The following is a 22,898-nucleotide window of genomic DNA, read 5'->3' as shown; positions in this document are numbered from 1 at the left end:
ACACATTTGAGAAAACTGCATTGGCTCCATCATGCCTGACAGATGGAATCTAGCGAACCTTTAGTCATTTAATCATTTAGCAGACGCTCTTATCCAGAGCGACTTACAGTAAGTAGAGGGACATTCTCTCCCGAGGACAGTACGGTGAAGTGCCTTGCCCAAGGACACGTCATTTTGCACTGCCGGGAATCGAACCAGCGACCTTCTGATTACTAGCCCGATTCTCTAACCGCTCAGCCACCTGACTCCCTTCGAAGCACACCTGACTTAGTGCTTCGAACACACGACTACATCAATCTATTCCACCTCCACCCATCCAACTTAAACGTGGGTTTCCACAATGGCACGGCCAATCTACTTTCCCAGTGAATTTTCATCTGTATTTTCATCAAAGGCAAGCACCTGGAACATGCAGCTCCTGTTCCTCTCTGTTCCCCTGAGTAAGGCGATCCCTGGAGAGAGGTGAACGACTATGTGTGTGGGGGGTTGTGTGTGGAGCTGGATCCCTATGGGAATGAGCTCTGCCATGCCTGTCCCTGTGTGCTGGAAGATGGAGGCTGTGAATCATGGATGAGAGAACGGGGAACCGTTCCCTGGAAGAGAAAAAATGGGGGAGGGAAAACGGTATTTATCCTCGCTTGACATTTTCTCGGTTAACACAGTCCGCCTGCCATCGTCCCCTCTTCTCTCAGTCTCAGCAGATTCTCTCCATTTCTATGTCCTTCTTCTTCTCACACGACAACTCCTCTACCGATTGGAAAAAAACAGAGACCTGCTGCATTCGTTACTAATTCTACTATCTCCGTTTGAAACGCTGTTTGTACTTTGCGCATTGATAATGTTTTAAATTGTTGTCTGCAAGTGTGCACACCCACCTTCATCGCTGGATGTAATTATCTACAGCCAAATGTTTAACTTCTATTTAAAGCTGTCTTTATTGTTGTCTATCTCCTCTGTACCTGACGCTACTCTTGAGTACTGTGGTGGATTGCACTGTTCCCAGCAAGCTGTCTTGCTGGTTGCTAGTGGGATGGAGATCCTGGGGCAAGGCCTCTCGCTCGCGTTTGTGTCTCGTAGTGGGCGTCCGGTGGGCGAGATGACTCAGCCAAGGTTGGTTGTGCTCTGGAACACATTCCACTGAAAGCCAATATCGCTGCCCACCTACTGTGAGTTCATCACTCAAACAGCCTGCTGTAAAAATAATAAATAAAGTCAAAATAAAAAGGCTGCATAATCTTTGGCTACAGACGGCTTTTTTTATTGTCGGGAGGAGGAAGATACAGTCGCAATGCAGAGGATGTAGAGACTGGAGATAATATCATAGAAATTCAACAGAAAGCATGATTGTATTCAGATTGGTGCATTCATTATTCAAGTTGCCTTTAAGGCCATATATTTAGAGACAATATTTTGCAATTGTCTTCTACCGTTTATTAACCATTTAGCTTTGCTCATTCAGTTGTGAAGCATGATAAGGCAACGCTGTACATCTAAATCTAAACTCTGGGTGTGCCATTTACTAATTCCCCAGGAAATAAAAAGGGAGGATTCATAAAACTTTATCACCTTAAAACCATCACCTGCTTTTTGAAAACCAATTTAAAAGAACACATTTAAAGGGAATTCAGGCCCAGCAATGGTTTACCATCATGGATTTCTCCAAGATGTGCAGTTGTGTTGCTGTGTTATTTTGCATTTCCTATGGAGAACAGGTGAATTCACCATGGTGATGTAAGTTTTAATGAATGTCAGCCCAACGTTAATTAAAACAAGAGTGTAACTGCCGACAAACAGTCTGGCTTTACTCTCAAGTAGTCTTATCAGCGGGCAGCAGCAGCAACTATGTTTACTGAGACCACACAGACAGACACAGAGAGAGATGGAGAGAAAGAGAGAGAGAGAGAAAGAGAGAGATAGGGAAAGAGATAGAGCGATAAAAAAGAGAGAGAGAAAGAGAGAGAGAACGAGAGATGGGCAAAATGGAAACTGACTGAGCCATCGGTGTTGAGGGTGAGAGAGGGGAGCGAGGGGAAGAGGAGGAAGAGAAGGGTGAGGGAGGTGGGGGTGTAGTGTCTATTTTTAGGTCCCGACAGCATGAGAGTGAGGACTATCTCTCGCCCAGCCAGAGCCCCTCCTCGGCACGTGCAACAGACACTCGGGAGAAGAGCACTCCATGTGTCCCGAATACCAATAAGGCACAGGCAGCTGGAGACAGGCTCACACTGCCTGGATGGCCGTGTCCAGAGGAGGGCGATGACTGAAGGAGTCTGACAGATACGCAGAGGCAGGACAGGACAGATACGCAGAGGCAGGACAGGACAGATACGCAGAGGCAGGACAGGACAGGACAGGGGAGGACAGGACAGGGGAGGACAGGGGAGGACAGGGGAGGACAGGACAGGGGAGGACAGGACAGGACAGGGGAGGACAGGACAGGACAGGGGAGGACAGGGGAGGACAGGGGAGGACAGGACAGGACAGGGGAGGACAGGGGAGGACAGGACAGGACAGGGGAGGACAGGGGAGGACAGGACAGACGCACACACACAGGACAGCGCTCGAGTCACACGAACACGGCTTTAAACCAACGTGCCGCTACAGTAGACAGTGACCCTCATCAGCCAAAACGCGTGAAACACTGTGCTGAAACAGTGAAGCTACTGATGCGGCAGTAGAAACACTAAAGTGTTGACGAAAAAAACTGCATCGTAGAGCTTTATCATTGTTAACAGCATGCTGATCGGACCAAAAAAGCAGGTGCGCTCGACTTGGAACATCCAAAGTCCCAACTCGATCGCACACACACACCAACTGCGAAGGAGCAGCAAGAAATCGAATCTGTACCGAGGGACAGAGACACTCCAATATCCCCCCTGCTCATGTTTTGTTCAAAGGTACCTTCGTTTTACTCGGTAAACCTCACAAGCCTCCATTAGCTCCCCTTGGCAATGTCCTGTAATACATTATCTGTTCACTGGCTGAAAGGAACAGACGGACACATGCTCTGTTTATAGAGGGATGGGAAAGGTTGTTAGCCATGTCCAGACCCCATCCTGAGGGGACATTACAAGAGCCCGGGAAAGGATGGGGAATCTGATTTACTGTATATGACATTGTACAAGGCAGTTCAGTAGGACGTAATGCTCTACCCTTTTACAACAAAAGCATACAGGTTGTTTTTTTCTGAATCTCTCACTTGTGTGCTCGGTTGACTATGTTAGTTATCAGTGTCAGGGTGTGATTTATTTCTGTGTGTTTTTGGTATAACATACAACCGCACACACTGCACACATCCCACACACCCCGCACACCCCACACACACCTTCCCAGCCTTGGCTGGTGTGTCGACACCCAGTGGTAGTGCTGCAGATAATAAGGTTTGACTGAGTGCTGGTGTGGCTGCCATGGTAAGGCTACCCATCAGTGACCCTGGTATAATGGCAAAGAGCGCAAAATAGCTGCTGTGCTTTTACACTGTCAGAGGAAATGTCACTCCATAATTAGCCTCGAGTTGGAACTGATACAGAATCTCTGGGAGAAAAATAAAAAATCTGCTGTTATTTCTCCAAAGGCAACTATTTCAGGCTCTCGTATGTTATCGTCACGGTAACGGGGAGGACAGGACCAGGAAATGAAAGAGAGGTGGAGACAGCAGAGTGAGGGAACAAAAGACGAGCAAGAGAGAGAGAGAGAGAGAGAGAGAGAGAGAGAGAGAGACTACTCTCACACCACATGCTGTAGATGCCTCCATCTCGCGAAACAGAATTTGACATTTCTTTCAAAGGTGATGCTTAGAATTATTTGTAGTTTGCTCGCATTTTGTTCAGCTCGAGTTATGTCTGTGGTTATTTAAAAAAAACATCTGACCCTTTTGATTCAAGAATCTTACAAAACAAGCTATTTTAAGGAGACTGTATTGTGCACTGTGGGTGATAGATTTTGACAATTAGCCAAATCTTAAACAAGTTTAAGATTTAAGTATACTACTGTATGTATATTAATAGTCAAGTTACGTTTTGCTGTTTAACAAGCAAGTGCGGTGTTAATGTTTTAGAAAATCTTGGTTCATAAGTTTTGACAAAATATATGCAGATGCATGACACAACATCAAAAAGCACTGAGGATTTCACCACTTAACCTGCTGAGCAACCATTTATGCAACGGTTTAATCACCGTGAATGCAACTCTGGTCATTCCTTCCAGATGCATTTACAGGAATCTGAACAGGGGTAGCTCATTGCCTTCTAATGCATTTGTTTACTTACCGTCGATAATTAAACTAAAAGAACCGTGATCAACGGCACCACAAGCAAAGGAGAGAGATAGGCAGTGAAACCATTTTGATCATAATAAAGGCCTTGTAAATGAATCTAACCTTGATGTTTAAATAGTTCTAATGGGTATATTGTACACTGTACTTGTACTGGTAGTATTAGCACAATCATAGTGATCATTATGGTAATATACACTACCAAAACCTACAATATGCAAAAATAATATGAAGGAAAGTCTATTATCGTATGTGAATTTTTTTTTTTTGCTTCTCTTCTTATTCAATATGGATAATAACAAATACGTATTTATATGGGGTCTGACAGTCTAAGGCACAAAGAGCCAAAATGGCTGACAGTCGAGTGACGCGTGTCTTTTAAGCTGAACTAATGATGTGAAGCAGTGAGCTGGGTTGCAGGTGACACCAACCTTGTGAGCTGCAACTGTGCTGTATTTAGCAGTGTATCCCATAATGGAGGAGGTTCAGTTTCCAAAAGGATTTTTCAGGAATTGAAATTAGTCACTGTCACATTATTTCAGTTGAAATAATTATTTTTTTAAAGCACGGAATATACAAAGAGGAGGATAGGAGGGATTGGAATGGCGGTTTGAAGGCGGCTGATGATGAGCATGTTTGTTTAGAGTGTTCGATATGAAGCTATGACTCATAAGTGAATCAACATTTTCTTTAGGAGGAGAAAATACGCTGCTTTGCGGGACCTAAATACCTTCCCTGCTGTGATGTAAAAGCCCTGATTGGAGTGGAGTGGCCTCTGACTGGTTTCCAGAACTTCAAAGGAGAGAGGAAGGGAGAGAGCGTGTGTGTGTGGGGGGAGCTGAAGAGGGATGGATGGATAACTGGATGGATGGAGAGATGGATAATTGGATGGATAATTGGATGGATAAATGGATGGATAGATGGATGGAAGGATGATGTGTCTTCATGTGCATATCAACAGAGACAGTTAGCAAGCTAGTCTGTTCCCAGCTACAGCTGACCATTGCAGGCCTCATTCTGGAACACCATCATGAGTCTGTAACTTGGGCTTGGGCTCAAGGTGTGGGTCTGGGATCGAGGAAGGGATCTCCTAATAGAAATCCTGTAGGAATTAAATGAGTGCGCAAAATGAGACTTGTAAGAGGCTGAATCAGCTACTATACATTTCCAATGCCCTCAATGTTCACAGTCCCTTATATGAGAGTGAGTTTTTAATACTTTACTCTCATATCCAGTTCAGAGCTAGACAGTGATGGTGTGGCCTTCCAAAAAAACAAAAGGGGTCGATCACATGTTTGCCACAACAGCATGCCAGACTGACGGAAATGTTGGCTTTCCTCTTCCTCCTGATCAAGGATCAGTAGGCTGCGTCTCTAGATGTCAGGGTGAAATACCTGGAGTATGTTCACAAACATACCCCGCAATTTGAGTGATGCTTGTGAGAAACATTATTTTCTATTTTGAACAAGAGGGGTGTATTTGTTTTTCTACAGAGAAGCCGTTCCCTCTGGTTGTGTGGCTGGCTGACCAGCGTGGCTGCAACACTAAAATGAACTGATCGACCCACTCAATAACTAGCACAGAATGTATGACAGCATACATCTACAGTATTGACTGAACTATGAGCGAAAGGTGAACAAGCCTTTGTTGGTTTGAACAACAAAAAAAGTACTTGTGTTACGTGTGTCTACATTTACAGTAATCAGCAAATCAATAACATCCACTAATAACTTTGCCCTGCGTTGTTGGGGTTTTGGTTTGTTAGTTCCTGAGGGAAGGCGTACAAAAAATGTTTAAATTCTCAAACTGCCACAGTAGGTAAAGAAGGCATATACTTCACACAGTTTGAAAAAACATTAATGGAATATGGAAATAGGCAAGAGACCTTGTGCGGGTGGAGGTGAATTGTGGGTTATGCTTTATCCTATGAAGGTATTCTTTTGCAACAACATGAGTGCAACCCCTTACATAATATCTTACTAGTATTCTGTGATATTGCCTAAGAGGCATTTTTTGGCTGCTGTCATGAAAGATTGATGGCAGGATAAGCAGGCGCCTTTGTGACTGTATCATTGTTTCTCACACCTCCGAATACGAGAACTCTTACAGAGCCAATAAATACAAAAAACACCAGAGTGTTGATGTCCATGTCAGCACAGAAGAATGACACAGATGCATGGGGAGGTTAGAAGGAGGACAAAATGACATTTGATAACTACAGCTAGGCATTGCAGCTTGCATCACAAGACAAGAGACAATGCATGATAAAAGGAATCAGTCTATAACATCAGGCCACTTCAACGAATGGGGCCTGATACCTCATTCTGAATACACAGATGGGGGTTTCTGTTCGGAGAGAAAGAAAAAATGCTATCTCATAGATTGAGAGAAAGATGAGAGAAAAAGCATCCGTAACATGCAGTTTTAAAATCTGATCTAAAATCAACGTCAGAGATGTCCTTATGCCACTGCATACTTCTATTCTATTTTTAAAAAAATAACATAATTATTCATAAGTATGCAGTGGCATACCGACATCTCTGACGTTGATAACAAACCAAACCGTTTCAAAATCGGTTGAAAATTTAGCAAGTTATGGTCATTTAAAAAGTACATGTAGTAGCATCTACACAATGTTATGGGTGAGCGAGTTGACTGTAGCAAGATGGCCGCCACGTGCGGACGTTCGACTCCGTTGTCCGGCAACGCGGACGAGACATCTAGTGTTTATATATATCAATGGAAGGAACAAGCGAGCATCGGCAGATCTAGGAAGGAAGCAGGGTTGTCACCCGAACTCATGCACGAACACCCATACGCATGCACGCATACACTTTCAAACACCTACAGACATCTACCCATACACACATCTGAACATTCAGAGGACTACTGTACATACCCACACACACACACACACACGTGCACACACACATCCACACACACATCTGAACATTCAGAGGACTAGGAAAACAGTGAGGTTGTGTCTCATTAATCTATCGATGAATGCACACATACCGTATACACACACACACATGCTCACACACACAGACACCCACACCCATGCACATACAAACACTGACGCCTACTGTACATACCCCCCCCCCCCCCCCACACACACACACACACACACCCTGGGCTGTGATTTGGCTCTAAAGGCAGACGTTCTCTTCTCCTGCTGAGGGGCTACAAGCCCAGATCCTCACCAGGGATGTTTTTGGCCCACATGAAAAATTCAATGCTGTCCCTTGCCATATTCGGCCTACATACAATACAGCGCACCGCACAGCATTATTCATGCTACTGTACATGTGACCCTGCTTAGAGGAACACACTCACACACAATATGATGCAGCATGCTTTCATGATGTTTTATATATGAGGGATGGCATGAGTACATGAGTGAGCGAATGCAGTGAGCAAAAGATAAACTGACGTTGATGTTGTACTTGGGTTATTGAATACTGTGACTTTTCCTTGTACCCTATTGAATACTTCATTGTCACTGACTTTTACCTATGGGAGGATAGTTTGTTTTGACCTTAACACACGCTTGAGATGCTTCAGCAATACAATCTTTAATGTTTCCTAAGAGTAAATCAGGTGCGTGGTATTAATGTTTGTGTACAGTTGGCTCAGGAAGCACACATCCCAACAGTGATTAGGTCATCCCCTTTGCACCCAATCATCCATTTTCATTAGAGGTAAACGGCAAGACAGAAGGGGGAATAAGGAGGTTTTCCCAGCGGACAGGCTGAAAAATCTCTAGCCGCTGACATCACTGGTGATTCTAATCAGTCACCAAGATTAAAGCTCACAAAATATCTCTCATAGTACACTGTCTGTGTAAAAGACTGATGCTTAGAAGCATAACCCTTGAAAGTGCACATTTACCAAGTCCATGAAGAGGATGAGCATCTTTGCCACTTAGAAAAATTCAATCTTGTTCAGGGTTACAGAACTCCACCCGGTCGTCTTCATTGGATAACATTAAGGGCATTGGTTCATTCAAGCACCCTCCAGGACACAAGAAGAAAAGTATCATATTATCTATTAGGTGTTGCCATTTCCTCTGTAATAGTGTCATGGGGATGGCTTGGAAAGAAGCGGAAGTCACATGTGGTCAAGAGGCCAAGGACTGCAGAAACACAGGAGGATTCTTCACAGAGAGAGATGAAAGACACATCTGGGATTTGGCTCTGCATTACTGAGCACGGCACAAGAGCCCTTTGGGGAAATATCTAGGTTACCACATTTGATGATGGTGAAAAAACAGTTTTCGATGAACCTAATTTAGAATCTAATTGTGAAATAACTGTTTCTGTAGTTTGGAAGAGTAGGGGAATCAAGAGTCAAATTGTGTACAGAATGGAAAATGTGCAGTTATAGAAATATAACATGTACATTTAAATACATCACTGGACTACTTTACAAACCATTGATATCACGATTAAAAAAGGGATTTGCAGATCAATAACAGGAGGAAGGAAGGGTGAAACTGAACCCCACAAATCGATAGAAATGCTCTTACACAGGATGCAACTGTTTCCTTGCTACAGAATCTTTGATGCAGAAAACACTGTTTCATCAAATGAGTGACATCATGTATATCCTACACCCTGCTAGCTAAAACAAACAAGAAATAACATATTCATTGAAATACCATCCCCATAACTCTTAACGTTGCCCTGCTTTCCAACAGTCAACTTAGATTACCATTGTCTTATGTCAAAGTAGAATCTTACTTAAGCAGACCATGAAGTAGATACGCTAGCTACCAGAAGCTTGCCATGCAAATCTCCATAGATACATCGATGGCTATTCACTCATCGAAGCCTTACTATTGTAAAGGACAGGCAAGCAGTGAGATAGCTTCAGTGTTTTACTGCTTATTGTTAAATTGATACAGTGGGAACTGTTGAGATGGGATGAGCACTCAGGGATGTATACACTAATGAAAATCTGGTCAAACTTTACCTTGAGGAGTAATGTTTTCATGATGGTAAAAGTCATCATTATTATGTTACAAACCCTTTGGTGAAAGGTAATATATACAGACAAGTGTGTTTCATAAATAGCCCTTTGGTGTTAGATGTGCTTTACATTGACAACCTGAACAAACTCATTCATTTCAAATAGTAACATCTCCAACCCTTTATAAAACGTATCTATTTTTGTTTTGTATTATTATTATATAATATTAAATAAAATAAACATGTAAAGATGATTTACTTGTTATGACGGATGATTCCTAACATATTAAGATGGCATAAACGTGTCATGAATTATTTACTGTCACCCCTTCAAGTAAAGCATTCCCGTTCAACAAACGAAAGACGAAAAAAAGAAAAAGAAACTCAAGGAGAGTAGACAGCTAGTGTCTGTGATAGGATGTGAAATGATAACTTTGTTGTCAGTGTGAGATTGGACCTGCCAATCCCTTGCATTTCCTGCAATGCTCTGATCCTATAGAGATGCAGACAGCTGGCAGAGAACATTTGAGCTGAATTCAAATGCACAGAAGGGTTTTAGTCTGTCTGTTGTCTACCGGGGTGAGATTTCAGACTGATCGGTAACAAGTGTCTGGTTCTTATTTGCAGGTATATCCTTCATCTTGATCCACCTGTGGCTTTCATTGTAGCACCATAATGAAGCAAATACAACTTTTAACAATTAAATCAGATTTAGCTTTCTGCATGAATGATTGCAAAACCAACCATGGGCAACATCCTGTCCATTAATTAATATTGTACTTGGCATTTGGCAGTTTTCATAACAACAGGAAGTAAACATAATTAATTGCTTCTTTTTTTTGCCCATTAGCAGAAAAGTGGCATAAAGACAAAACAAAAAATAATGAGCGGAATCATTTAGCCATGAGTCATAGCTTAGAGTAAACAAAATCCCATATGCACTGTGTTTAAAAAGTACACAAAACAAGCCAACCTAATTTCCTTCCCTGCAGACACATACGTAAATAACTCTGTTTCGAGTAACTGAGAATGGTCTCCCCAGAACACCATATGGCTCCTTGGAGAGTATGTCTTGAAGTGCAATACATCCAACAGTCAAAGATGCAGAAGAATTGTAACAACAGCATAGCGAGGATTTTATACACCTTATGCTTTTTTTTTAGGTCAGCTGGTAAACACTCCGTCCTAAAATGTGAGATATGACATCCATGGCCAAATAGGCTCATGTATCGCGAATCAGAGACCATTTCCAAGCTTAATTGTGTGTGTTGCTGCATGACCACGTGCATATATGCCTCTTACGTGTGTGAGCGTGTGGGTGCTTTACTGCATTAGGTAGCATGTATTGCAATCATACAACAAGCCTGTATGAACACGAATTTGCACTTGTGACTATGGTAACAACAATCTGCCATGTTCGACAACTCTTGGCTGGCACACACAGTGCATTGAAACCCAATCCAAATATAAACACCAATCCAACTAAAGGCAAAGCACCACTACATAGATAAAGTCTATATGTCACTCAAGTTCAATCTTGCGTGTTTCACACACACACGCAGCCTATATCGTCAGGGCTCTGACTGTCCCTTGCGTGTGTTTAGCATCAGGGCTCTGAATGTCCCTCTTACCTTTCTGTAGACAATCATGTTGGGCGACTCATCGGTTACTCCATTGGTCCCCTGCCCGACGCTGTTGGTCTGTGCCATTGTCCAGTAGGGATTGCAGCCACAGCAAAACCTCAGGTGCTGCTGATGGCACATAAACACAGGGCAAGACAGAAAACAAATGATATGTGACATAATAGAAGCAATCAGTATTATTATTATTATTATTATGAATCAGGAAACCCCCCCACTTTGAATCGACTGTTGGTGTGTATATTTGTTTGGCATACTATGTAATCCTGTCAGAGTGCGAATTATACAATGACAATCGGGGGGGTCAACTTCTTCTCCAGGGCGTGTATTGACCCCCCCGACACATTGTTTTGACCTATTCCAAGTCTCAAATTGGGGGGTCAAACCCCCCCAAGCCCCCCCCCCCCGTAATTCGAACCCTGAATCCTGCTGATAGGTCACTGTAATAATACGCATGAACAATATATCTGGTCTACTAGTCACATTAAATTAATAAACAGAATTCTTCAGATAGGGTTGAAACAAGCAATTTAAGTATTTTGAATCTAGATTAAACACTTTTCCTGTAGACATTGAATCTTTGATGCTCACTGTGTTCTATCACACTGTATTCAAAGCTAGTATACTTATATCCACACAAACCGTCATTATCAACTAGTATTAGATCTACACATATGGTCATCTTCATCCTCTTAAGTTCGCTGCTACAGAATCTAATAACGTGCAGTTTGAAGAGTCCACAGTCGCAAACACCAGGGAACACTCAGACCTAAGGTTTAGTTGCCAAGAATCCTGGCAATATTGACCACAAGGTCAGCATGCAAGCTTAAATTTAAAATTGCAGTGAAATGAGTAAAACGAAAACATTGAAGATATAGTCGAGAACAAAGACATGCGTTCAGTTGTAGCCTATACTTTCATGGCGGTAGTCTATTCTTGAACATGAAAATACAAGTAGAATGGAAGACGCCGAAAGATGTTTGAGCGCAATGGGTTACCATACGCACACGAGAGATGTTCATCCTGATACAGTCGCCCCGACACGCTATTCAAAGATGAATTTACTGAACAAATATTTAAACGGCAAAGTCGTCTCACCTCGGCTACTTCGGCATAGCCTATAGCCTACCACTCACACATATCTCTTCACCAAGACAAAACATTCAGATTTCAGTACCATGGACAGCATCCGCAAAACGCCCCGCACCCGTAATCAATCTGTCAAATCTACCATGCATACAACGTAAATGCGTGAAAGAATACTATCGATCCTTGGTCATTTACCTGTAAAACGCACAGCCTGCGAATGGAATTCTCTTCCCTTGCAGAACTGGTATGCCGTGCGTGCAGTGTGTCAACTGGTAGACATAGGAATGCAAGGATAATTCATTGGCGATGTGAAGAGGCAGGCATTAGATGCAGACTTGGTAGCCCTCTCCTCTCAAAATGATGCTGAAAAGCACGGGCGCGCGTCACCCCAGAGTACGTGAACGTGTATCTATACATGACCAATCATGAGCAAGGAATCCAGCCCAGAAATCATGGAACCGGGAGAGACAACACCATATTTTTGGGGCAAAGAGTTATAGATGTGCACATATATATTGACGATGATTTCGTGATAATATACATCCAGAACTAACACTGGAAATGCATGTGGCCCATCATGGTTCATTTGGTCCGAACCGGATCATGTAAATGCAATGTCACACGTAAATATAGTCTCATATGAGAGAGAGAGAGAAAGAGAGATAAAAAGAGAGAAAGAAAGAGAGAAAGAGAGCGAGAAAGAGAGCGAGAAAGAGAGCGATTGTAGAACAGTGCCCCCATCTAGTGGCTGAAAAGTTTGCGATGATGGTGCTGCCTCTTTCAGAGAGACAAACATAGAACTCAATCTCCCAGCATGCTTTGAGGGTTTGCTCCGAAGCGGAAACAAAAGAAATCACAAATTTCTCAAAACATTCTAGTAGATAGCTAGTTAGTCAAAAGAGAAGAGGAACAGGTACAGGGCCGACAGGTGCGTACGGTAGCTAACATCACGAACATACATCTGGAGGACTGACATGGCTTTAAAAAGAATACAGAAGGTGAGTGTGAACATAATTTTTATTACGTCGTCATTCTTAGAAACGGTTGGTCACCACCACCATGGCACCGGCATAATTCCACGATAGCATATATTGCATTGCTTAAAAGCTAGCTTGCAGCTAACTGTTATTGTCTTTGCTAGGATTGGGTAGCTAGTGACGAAACACTTGTACTACATAGCTAGCTATGATATTTAACCAGTAAACTCGTCGGGTAGATGTCTAACTGCCGATCTTACTAGCTTGAGGTCTAGTTTCGGTTTAAAGTAAAGTAGACTAACAATAGCTTAGTCTAGTTAGCTAGCAGCTACAGTATCTACGCTGCAGCTTGGCTAACACAGCTAGTTAGCTAGCAAGCTCGCTAGCCTAGCTCTCTCGAACTAACCATTCTGACATTATTCTAGTCTGTATAGTTAGCTAGCTTTCTGGCTCGATGAAGTCAACATTTTCTGGAACCATCACTATTGGGTGTTATAGTTGACAAAAACCTTAACTGCTAGCTAGTGTGTGGATAAAGCACCTGACGTTAATTAGGGTGGCTTACGTTGGAACGGCTGTCATTAATTTACATTTACATTTACATTTAGTCATTTAGCAGACGCTCTTATCCAGAGCGACTTACAGTAAGTACAGGGACATTCCCCCCGAGGCAAGTAGGGTGAAGTGCCTTGCCCAAGGGCACAACGTCAGTTTGCATGACCGGGAATCGAACTGGCAACCTTCGGATTACTAGCCCGATTCCCTCACCGCTCAGCCACTTGACTCTCTAATTCAAATATAGTTAGCCAATTATTTTGCTAAGTGAAAGGTGCATTAAATGAAACTATTCACAAAGAAGAACTGAAACTAGTCTGAAATGTGTGCTTGATCTTTTAGTAATTGGCTAACTACATTGTTCTGCTCATACTCAATGTTAAATTATAGGAGCTACATGATTTGCAAAGGGATCCGCCAGCCCAATGCTCAGCTGGGCCAGTTGGAGAGGACTGTAAGTCAGTTAAACCTTAAATACCCTCACATGAATCTTTTTGGCACAATCTCACAATCAATCATGATAGTAGTTATTGTTATCAGTAATATGATATGGTTCATGGTCATGTGAAGCCTTTCTTTATTCATTTGTAGTGTTTCACTGGCAAGCCACCATCATGGGACCGGTAAGTCCTTTTCTGGATTTTCACCCTGGATATTTCTGGATATTCAGTATACAATGGTGTTATTATGTTGACTGACAGGCCTTCTAATCATTGTGGAGACGATAGACTGATCTCCATTTTTCTCAGTGTTATAACCCATGTCCTTTAGCATCACTACGTAGCACTTATGTCCAATCCATCGTTTAATGAGGCATGGTGTAGTAGGGTATCTGACTGTGGATCATTGTATTATAAGCCATTATTACCTCTGTAACTATATACAATGAGAAGAACATTTTACAGTTTTTAAAGAAGGTTAGATGTGAAACAAGGATGACAGGATTGATTTGAAACTGAATGAGCTGCAATCATTGAAAATAAACACTTATTATTTATACAGGCATTTGTTCTTCAAACTATGTAAAGTCTGGCCTGTTCTCTCTCCATCAGACTGACAGCCCATTTCAGGGTGGAGTGTTCTTCCTCACCATTCACTTCCCTACAGACTATCCCTTCAAACCACCAAAGGTGAATAACGTCTGATAGACTGTTATGACAGGCTGTGTTTTTTTCTCATACATGCCTTCATTGTTTATTCCGCACCACTCGTTCACCCCATTCAAACCAGAGTTATTGTATGCCAACAAAAATCCAATGCGAGTGTGAACATGTGAGCAGAGGATGAAGAATTCAAACACAAATCTTTTCTGAATGGTCACAAATAATGTCAAGTCCTGAATGTTGTTCTCTGTGTGATTTGTGTCGTCTTCATAGGTAGCCTTCACAACAAAAATATATCACCCTAACATCAACAGTAACGGGAGCATCTGTCTGGACATCTTGAGGTCACAGTGGTCCCCAGCCCTTACAGTATCAAAAGGTAACAGACTGTCATGTTGATAAATCATGACATTTAATGCTACTTCTGACATTCCTCCCCAAAATCCTAAATCACTCACATCCATCTCCTCTTTCTCTTAGTTTTATTGTCCATATGCTCCTTGCTATGTGACCCAAACCCAGATGACCCCCTAGTCCCAGACATAGCACACATCTACAAGTTGGACAAAACTAAGTGAGTCTGAATCTATGTATTATTCCTGCTTGCAACAATACAGGGAATTTACTCAACCAATGGCTTGACATTACAGCTCACACATATTGTTAACATTTATACTGTTTGTTTTCAACAGGTACAACAGACTAGCCAGAGAATGGACACAAAAGTATGCAATGTAAAGGACTAAGATTTTGGCTGAGAAAAAGGTTGAGGCAAATGGATTTGCTGGACAACTGACCACAAAGTACTGTTCAAACTCCGAATCAACACTGGTTAAAGAAGAAGTGTTTGATAAAGAAAAAAAAAAAAACTAAAACACTTTCTCCTCCCTAATTAACTGATTTTACGCTTTGAAGTCACATTTTCCATTTTTTTTTTATCCCATAGTTTTTATAAGTTATTATTCTGTTGTTGCTAAAATGGCTTGTAAAGATTAAAAGCCAATTATGGTTTAATTTTTTTTTCTCCATCTTTTAGGTACAGTTTTCTTTTAGAGATTTTTATTGTATAGTATAAAGCTATACAAAATCTATTTTTATCATTTTGCATTAAAAAGTGAAACGAGGCATTTTGTGTCATTATTGTAAGGATTTTTTAACATAAGAATTAATCTAATCTAATGTTTGTCTATTTAATTATCTAATCATAATCTGTGTTTATTTTCTGCTGTATGTTGGACAGTGTAAACTTTGTGAATTTTTTCGTACGATCTACACGTAGATTGAGCAGTATGGAGCGTTAGACACACCACCCAGTGGTTTAAATTGACTTCATTCATTTAACCACTAGGTGGGAGTATTTACCTGCATTGATAACATCCTAGAAATACTTCCAGTGCCTCCATTATTATTTTGTACATTGGGTTATTTGGTGATAACTTCATCTTGCTATAATGTGAAATCGTGTAAAATTATATTATCATCAGCCTCGCTTTAAACGTTTATTTTCTTCAATACACTTTAATGAACGCGTCATGGTGGTGCTGATGGAGTAATACTTTTTACCGTTGGATTATGACTACACGTCTCTTACATAGTCAGATTATAGTCTGTGGTTTTATACTATCCAGTTGAAATATACCTGAAACAGTTGGTATTTGTGAACTTTCTTTCACAAGCCCTGTTGTAGCCTATTTCCTTGATCTTAACCACGTAAACTAGGGCATGATGCTACCTAGGTTAGACTAAATTATTGCTCACACATCATAGGCTATATGAATTCATTCTACTAACACCCATTGAGGGTTTATCCAGGTCTGCCATTTGCATTTTAAGAATAATACAGGATAGCCGTCTTAAAGTTTGAAGTTGTAAGGTCTACTTTTGAGCTACGTCAGAGTTGTATTTTCATATGTTGAGTGCTTGTATTTATAACACTTAGTAGCTTTTATTAGTTTCTGCCTAAACTATCTGGTGTAGATAGATTGAATTAGGCCTATGAGATCCAGTTTGCCACCAACCGCATACGACTCGTTGTGATCGTAGGCATGTCACATTTTGCATATGCTCATTTTTACGAGGGGGACTAGAACGACTTCGTAGAAAGTAGTGTCGGCCAGAGCTCTGGTGTCGGCTTCTAGGAGAGATTCCAGATGCTGGGTAAAACTTGGTTTGGGAGGAGTCCCAGATTTAGATCTTTGTGTAGGCTTGGCCTATGACACGTGACAGATTTCCCGAGTAGTTCTTGTACAGTGCATCAATTTGAGCGCTCAAGGGTCAGCAAATAGAAGTAGCACCCAATCACACCAGTTTATTTTTAGTGGTGCTGATACGCGCGAGAGGGATTCAGTGAAGTCGCACTGCGCAACAATGATGGACAACATTTCGAACTGAGTGAAAGGATAAAGTTTGGAAACAGCTTTAGAACTTTACTCTTTAGTGTAGCTTTAAATTACTTCGAAACGCAGTGGTCATTGGAAACGTTGCTGTGCAGCGCAATGGCTGCCCAGTGCGATTCTTTGAGCGGATACTTGCACCAGTCGGACCAGGGCTCAAACAGCGAGCGCAGTGACTCCCCAATCCCCGGATCCGAAGATGACTTGAGCGGACCCCATGTCTTACCAGACCCAGAGTGGACGGAGGAAAGATTTCGAGTTGACCGCAAGAAACTGGAAGTCATGCTACTAGGTAAAGTACTAAAAGCCTATTGATTTGTGTAAACCGTTGTGCTACTTTTGGAAGAATACTAGGGAAATGTCTGTTAAGTTTCCAGTAGGCTAATTATGTTAGCTAATGTTCTGTTTTCCTAGGCCTTCCAAGTTTTTCATTTTGTGTCTTTCAAGGAGATTAAACGGAAAAAGGTTCTATGACTACATAGCCTGTAGTTTAAGATTATCATTTTTATTGAGCCTGAAAGCATTTTAATAATCAAACAAAAGAAATTGCCGAATTTAAATTCAGCTTTGAAGTTTCCCAATTAGGCAGCAAATTATCAAGGCCAACCTTGCTGTTATGGCACGCTCTTTTCGACCAGGGAAGCAGTTTGGTTTTGCGTTAGTGTCACAACTCGACCAATGGGAGTCGCTACGCATCAGCAATGAGTTCAATTTGCCTAATCTTGATAAATCCTGACCAAATGGAAATCCCAATTTTTGTATTATTTTAACATATCCATAACTAATGATGCTGACCTACAACCAACTGTCCAACTTCTAGTTAAAGAAGTGGGCTACCAACCACTCACGTTGTGGCGTGGTTTGTGTGAGTAGTCCTTAAACCCTATGTGCTAAAACACCATTTTATAATCAACCTTCAGCATAACTCCACTCTTTTTCAAAAAAACTCACTGGTTACTTTTAAAGTTTTGACATTGTTTATAAAAACGGTTATTAATAGTTTCTCTTAATCTCAATTGGACAATTTACAGTTGAATGGGGTGATTTCAGGATGTTTGAGTGGCAATTTTCCAATGATACCACTTGAATAAGGTAATCATTTAATCTCTCCAAAACACATCATGTTCGTTATGCAACTGAATGGAGTTTGGATGCTTCTTTATCCATCTCACAACAGCAAGTCATTGTCTACATGGAAATTGCGTCAAATGTAAAAACAAGAAGTATTAGTTGGCTCAAATTCTGTCAAATTATATCTGTACAGCTAATTGTTCTTCTGTCTCACGATTAAGTACTGAAAGCACCTGCAATGACTCAGCCAAAATACTATCCACGCTTTCACCGTGTTGTGTGTACTCTTTTTTTGTACTTTGGAAAGTGTTTTGTGGATTAGTCCTCTTCATAAACAAACACGTATTCACACCCAGCTTCTCTCAGCCCTCCTCTGATGGAGCTTCATAGCTGCAGCTCTGTGCATTCCTCAAAGCTCCATGTCATTCCTGCCTTTTCCAGGAAAACAACTTAACCAGAGGCCGGCCCTAAACCATGTTTCCCATCCGGACACAGTGTGCCACGTCAGTGTGTGTGTGTGTGTGTTCACAGATGTGTTATTGTGAGTAAGAAGGTGACATATTTCCCTCTGCAATGTGTGTGTGTTGTACAAACTAAATATAAGCATAGCCTTAAGATTTACATGCAAGGGTAAGTGTGTCGTTTTTTTTGGGGTCTTGGGGTTTCATCATGGGAGGTGGACTATATTTCTCATGCTTCATGCTACAGTGGGTGCATGGAGAACACACTGTTCCCCTGCCTCTGTCATCTGTCTTCTCTGGTCAGCTGGAGTTTCAGGTTGAGTGACCATACGCTGTCGGCCGTGTAACAGCTTTGGTCTTCCTCTTTTTTTGTGTGGGAGTCCCAGGGTGTTCCCTATCATGAAACCTTTTTGGGGGAAGAAATGATTTCTTTATGAGTAGAAAGAGGAGTTTGTTGTTTTAGCCTTTCAGTGACTAATTTGAACCCATGTCTTGTCTGTCTATTTGGAACCAATGAGTATCTTTGTTCAAATCGGTGTGTTCTGATTGGTCGCAGTGTGTTACCTTCATTGCTGTAACATCTGGCTGTTTTCATTGGAGGAAAGAAAACAGACTTTTTGACGCAGTGTCCTGTGTCATGAAGGGTTCATAGGCATAGAGTTAAGCCCATAATGAAATCATTGTGTGGGAACATCAGTTTATTTTGACACTATTTTTCATGATCTGTGAAGGTGTCTCTGGCCTCCCTCTCTTTGATGCTCCTGTAACATTATCTGTTGCTAAGCGCCAGAAGCTGTGCAATACGCCCTCAATGTCAGACAATATCTCACACAGCACTGCTAACTAGGGAGTCAGGTGGCTGAGCGGTGAGGGAATCGGGCTAGTAATCCGAAGGTTGCCAGTTCGATTCCCGGTCATGCAAACTGACGCTGTGTCCTTGGGCAAGACACTTCACCCTACTTGCCTCGGGGGAATGTCCCTGTACTTACTGTAAGTCGCTCTGGATAAGAGCGTCTGCTAAATGACTAAATGTAAATGTAACTTGTGCATGTGGACAGGTATTAAAGCACTGATTATGGAGAAAGGAAATTGTTTACTGTGATACGTTCATGTGAATGCGTCACATCTGCAAAAGAAAAAAGTATCACAGTCAAACAATGTTCCAGTTCTGCCTGTTAATGTCATCAGTTCAGTGTCTGTTCCTCTCCGTAGTCTGAATCACGTGAAACCGTGAACACACAAGTCTTCGACCAGCCTCAACATTTGTTCACATATGGATCACACTCCTTGGCCGTACCTGCCAGAAGAACTGTGTGATGGATGTAAAAGGGCTGTTTTTACAATCGGTAGAGTAATCCTATGCCATGTAGCAAAGTGATCTGTGAGTGGAGGTGATGGTTGGGGGAATAACAGCTTTGAGGTGCAGGCTTTTGACTGGAGTGGCTCTGTCCTGTCTCTTCCTGTGTTTCCGTCCCAGAGCCAGGTGAAAGAGAGGGTTTGAGAGGCTGGAGGAGAGATGCAGTAGCTTCTCAGGAGCAATGTTAACGCTAACAGAAACATCTCGACTACAGTGCATCACTTCAGAATAAGGGCGTTCTTGCGTTCACACACACTCACTTTATTTACATGTGCATTCCTCCCCTCCCCCAGTCTGGCAAAGTTGGCTTCCTAAGAAATATGGAAATAATTAGCTGATTAGAAACACTGGATCCAAGAATCCCAAGGTTGGCAGGTAGACAAGGTTCCAGGATTTAAACCGTGAAGTGTTTGTATGGTGAGCACAACTCGACAGCTCTTTTCTGTTGCTGGGACCGTAGACCAAGTCTATTTTAAGTTGGCAGATCTTGGAAAGTCTTTAAGCTAATTGTTCTCGGTACAATGAAACTACCTTTTTAAGACTTGTTAACGATGGAGTAAAATCATTGAGGCAAGGGTGGGAATCGTTCTCCTACTGTTCGTTATATTCGAAATAATCGAGAGTTTATAGTGTGCAAGCTTGCATGTGTTGTTAGTACTATTTGGACTGAATTGTGATTCAGCAAGGGTTTACTGGGGGTCACAATTTTCCTTGCTAACCATGTTAAACATGAGAATTTATGTGAAATCTCTGCAGGCTCCTGGAGGGTGATACTGACAAACAAACCTCGCTGCTTGCAGATTAACTACAACAGCCACCATTAAATGAATACCTTCCCTGCTTTAACCTAATTCGTTTTGCTTCCCTTCAAACCACAGACTATTACTGGGTGGCTGTGTGTTGGCCCTGGTCAGTACATTTACACATTTACATTTTAGTCATTTAGCAGACGCTCTTATCCAGAGCGACTTACAGTAAGTACAGGGACATTCCCCCGAAGCAAGTAGGGTGAAGTGCCTTACCCAAGGACACAACATCATTTTGCACGGCTGGGAATCGAACTGGCAACCTTCAGATTACTAGCCCGACTCCCTCACCGCTCAGCCATCTGACTCCCTAGGGAGATCCTCAGTAGGATCTCTTCGATTAGCAACCAGTAAATATTTACATTTTATTGATGCTCTTTGTGGTTTTATGTTAGGGCTTTTGCTATAGATGTACCATTTACATTGTGTGCATAGAGTACATTGTATCTAACAGGAAGGAGGAGTAGGAATCGAGATGTTTGCGCTTGAGTCAAAAGTATGTTCAAGGGCCTCATCCTCCTCTTTCTCCTCTTCTCTTCCTCCTCTCCTCTCCTCTTTCTCCTGGGTGCTGAGTAAGATCTTCAGACAGGAAGTGAGTGTCGTTTGGGGAATGTGCTTCAGGCACGCTCTCCTCTGCTGCAGCTGAACACTGGCCTGTTGTTCCAGCCCTCGTCTTCTCTCTGCTCCAGCTACAGGCTTCCACTGTCACACATCTCGCAAGTCAAACACTGGTATAACATGTACAGTAGCCTTCATTTAGGCCCAAAGACACATTACCAGTAGAAATCATTGTTGTGTTTGGTGTGCACAAGCAACCAACCAAAAGCGCTCAATGGCAGTGCTCGATTTAAAATTGAACTAATCTTCCAATCATATTGAAAGTCAGCTGTTGTTTGGATCATCGCCTGTGTTTGAAGTTTCGAATCGGTGAAACAGGCTGATACAATTAAACAGTTATATTCAACTCTGCTTACGCGTTGAATTCCTTCATCCCAAGCATGATGAAGCTTTCAGGAGCTCTAATATAATTGAGCTCTGGTCTGTGGAAAAACCTGCCTTTCATTACTCAAGAAAATATAACCCAGAATCGTATTTCAACAGTCCACTGCAGCTTGAGTCGGACCCATTTCTGCTTCTGGACCGAAATGAATACCTGTTTTTCTACTTCACTCCATGCTCGTTTTTTTTTTTTTCTTCAGCTTTCAAAGTGCAGATTTACATTCTGTCTGGTTTGCGGTTGCTATTTTAGAAACATTTTCAGGGTGCCCCCCTTTAACTCTCTCTTACACTCTCTCTATCCTCTCTATGCTCTCTCTCTCTATCCTCTCTCTCTCTTTATCCTCTCTCGGTCTCTCTCACACACACACACACACACACACACGCACCACCACCACACCCCCCAGGAGCTTTGAGTGTTTATCTTTGGAAGACTTCTGGTTTTTGGTTTGTTGTTCTCTTTCTTCATTCAACATTTGGGACAATCTGCGTCTTCTCCTCTGGGCCTGATTGGAGAGAGGACCTTTTATGAGAGGACCTTTGGAGATGGTTCTGGCCACTTTTGAAGTACTACGCCCGGAATGAGGAGGAAGGAAACTTGATCTTATTTGGTTTGGTTCAAACGATGGGAATTCAAAAGCCACCGTAATTGAATTACTTCATTTCCCATGAGCGCTTATCTTTGTTGATTGGATGTGTCGTAAAAGCCTTAAGTAATCCAGGAATGAATTCATACACGTGGATATAGATATACCACAGTGATTTTTATGCATTTTGCCTAGATAAAAATGAAATATTTCAAAATGGCTGCCCTTCTGTGTGACTGAGGAACGTAAGTAATAACTAGTGAGTAATGTGCTAGTGATGTTTACAGGACAACATTTATTCTCTTCAAAGAAACTAACTCCCTCTACTCCTTTGTCAGTGCGGGGGTCTGTGAAAGATACCAGGTACCAGGGGTGGATCCGGTTGTGAAATTTCACTCATTGTCTTGAGGGGGGGGGGGGGGGGGGGGGGGGGGGGGGGATGACAGATATGTTGATATGCCAGAGCAGACCTGGGTCAATTACGACTTGAAAAATATCCTGCCAAATACTTCAGTGTGTTTTGATTTGCAATGAAAATCTTTGGATCCAGCAATACTACACAAATATGTCTGTACCAGAGAACGCTGGCTTGATTAGCTTTCCTTACTCCTGACTCATTCTCT

General features: G+C 42.0%; 3 protein-coding genes across 3 annotated transcripts in view; 2 read left to right on the top strand and 1 right to left on the bottom strand.

Annotated features, from left to right (window-relative positions):
- rgs7a (regulator of G protein signaling 7a) overlaps positions 1 to 12,231 on the bottom strand; it is a 32,501-nt gene extending 20,270 nt beyond the window's left edge. Inside the window, exons 1-2 of the mRNA XM_067235841.1 lie at positions 12,165 to 12,231; positions 10,872 to 10,991 (exon numbers count right to left, since the gene is read on the bottom strand). Of these exons, the coding sequence (XP_067091942.1) occupies positions 10,872 to 10,949 (78 nt within the window). The 5' untranslated portion in view covers positions 10,950 to 10,991; positions 12,165 to 12,231. The remainder of the gene's footprint in view (positions 1 to 10,871; positions 10,992 to 12,164) is intronic.
- Positions 12,232 to 12,822: 591 nt separating this feature from the next.
- On the top strand, positions 12,823 to 15,729 carry LOC136942831 (ubiquitin-conjugating enzyme E2 D4-like). Its single transcript, XM_067235842.1, has 7 exons — positions 12,823 to 12,967; positions 13,892 to 13,955; positions 14,093 to 14,124; positions 14,554 to 14,631; positions 14,878 to 14,983; positions 15,085 to 15,178; positions 15,297 to 15,729. The coding sequence occupies exons 1-7, from the start codon at positions 12,944 to 12,946 to the stop codon at positions 15,340 to 15,342; spliced, it is 444 nt and encodes a 147-aa protein (XP_067091943.1). The 5' UTR covers positions 12,823 to 12,943; the 3' UTR covers positions 15,343 to 15,729.
- Positions 15,730 to 17,099: 1,370 nt separating this feature from the next.
- The window catches only part of LOC136943530 (protein bicaudal C homolog 1-B-like), a 46,155-nt gene continuing 40,356 nt past the window's right edge, over positions 17,100 to 22,898 (top strand). The window contains exon 1 of the mRNA XM_067236885.1: positions 17,100 to 17,289. Within this exon, the coding sequence (XP_067092986.1) occupies positions 17,100 to 17,289 (190 nt within the window). The remainder of the gene's footprint in view (positions 17,290 to 22,898) is intronic.

The sequence above is a fragment of the Osmerus mordax genome, chromosome 5, assembly GCF_038355195.1.
Source record: "Osmerus mordax isolate fOsmMor3 chromosome 5, fOsmMor3.pri, whole genome shotgun sequence".
In the NCBI taxonomy this organism is placed as follows: Eukaryota; Metazoa; Chordata; class Actinopteri; order Osmeriformes; family Osmeridae; genus Osmerus; species Osmerus mordax.
This window is presented reverse-complemented; position numbering and strand designations above follow the sequence as displayed.

What these genes read in the sequence shown, in the direction of transcription:
- LOC136942831 (XM_067235842.1), top strand. Translation starts at nt 12,944, where the DNA reads ATGGCTTTAAAAAGAATACAGAAG. An exon ending in TGGGCCAGTTGGAGAGGACT is followed by an intron (nt 13,956 to 14,092) that starts GTAAGTCAGTTA and finishes ATTCATTTGTAG; the next exon opens with TGTTTCACTGGCAAGCCACC. An exon ending in AAGCCACCATCATGGGACCG is followed by an intron (nt 14,125 to 14,553) that starts GTAAGTCCTTTT and finishes TCTCTCCATCAG; the next exon opens with ACTGACAGCCCATTTCAGGG.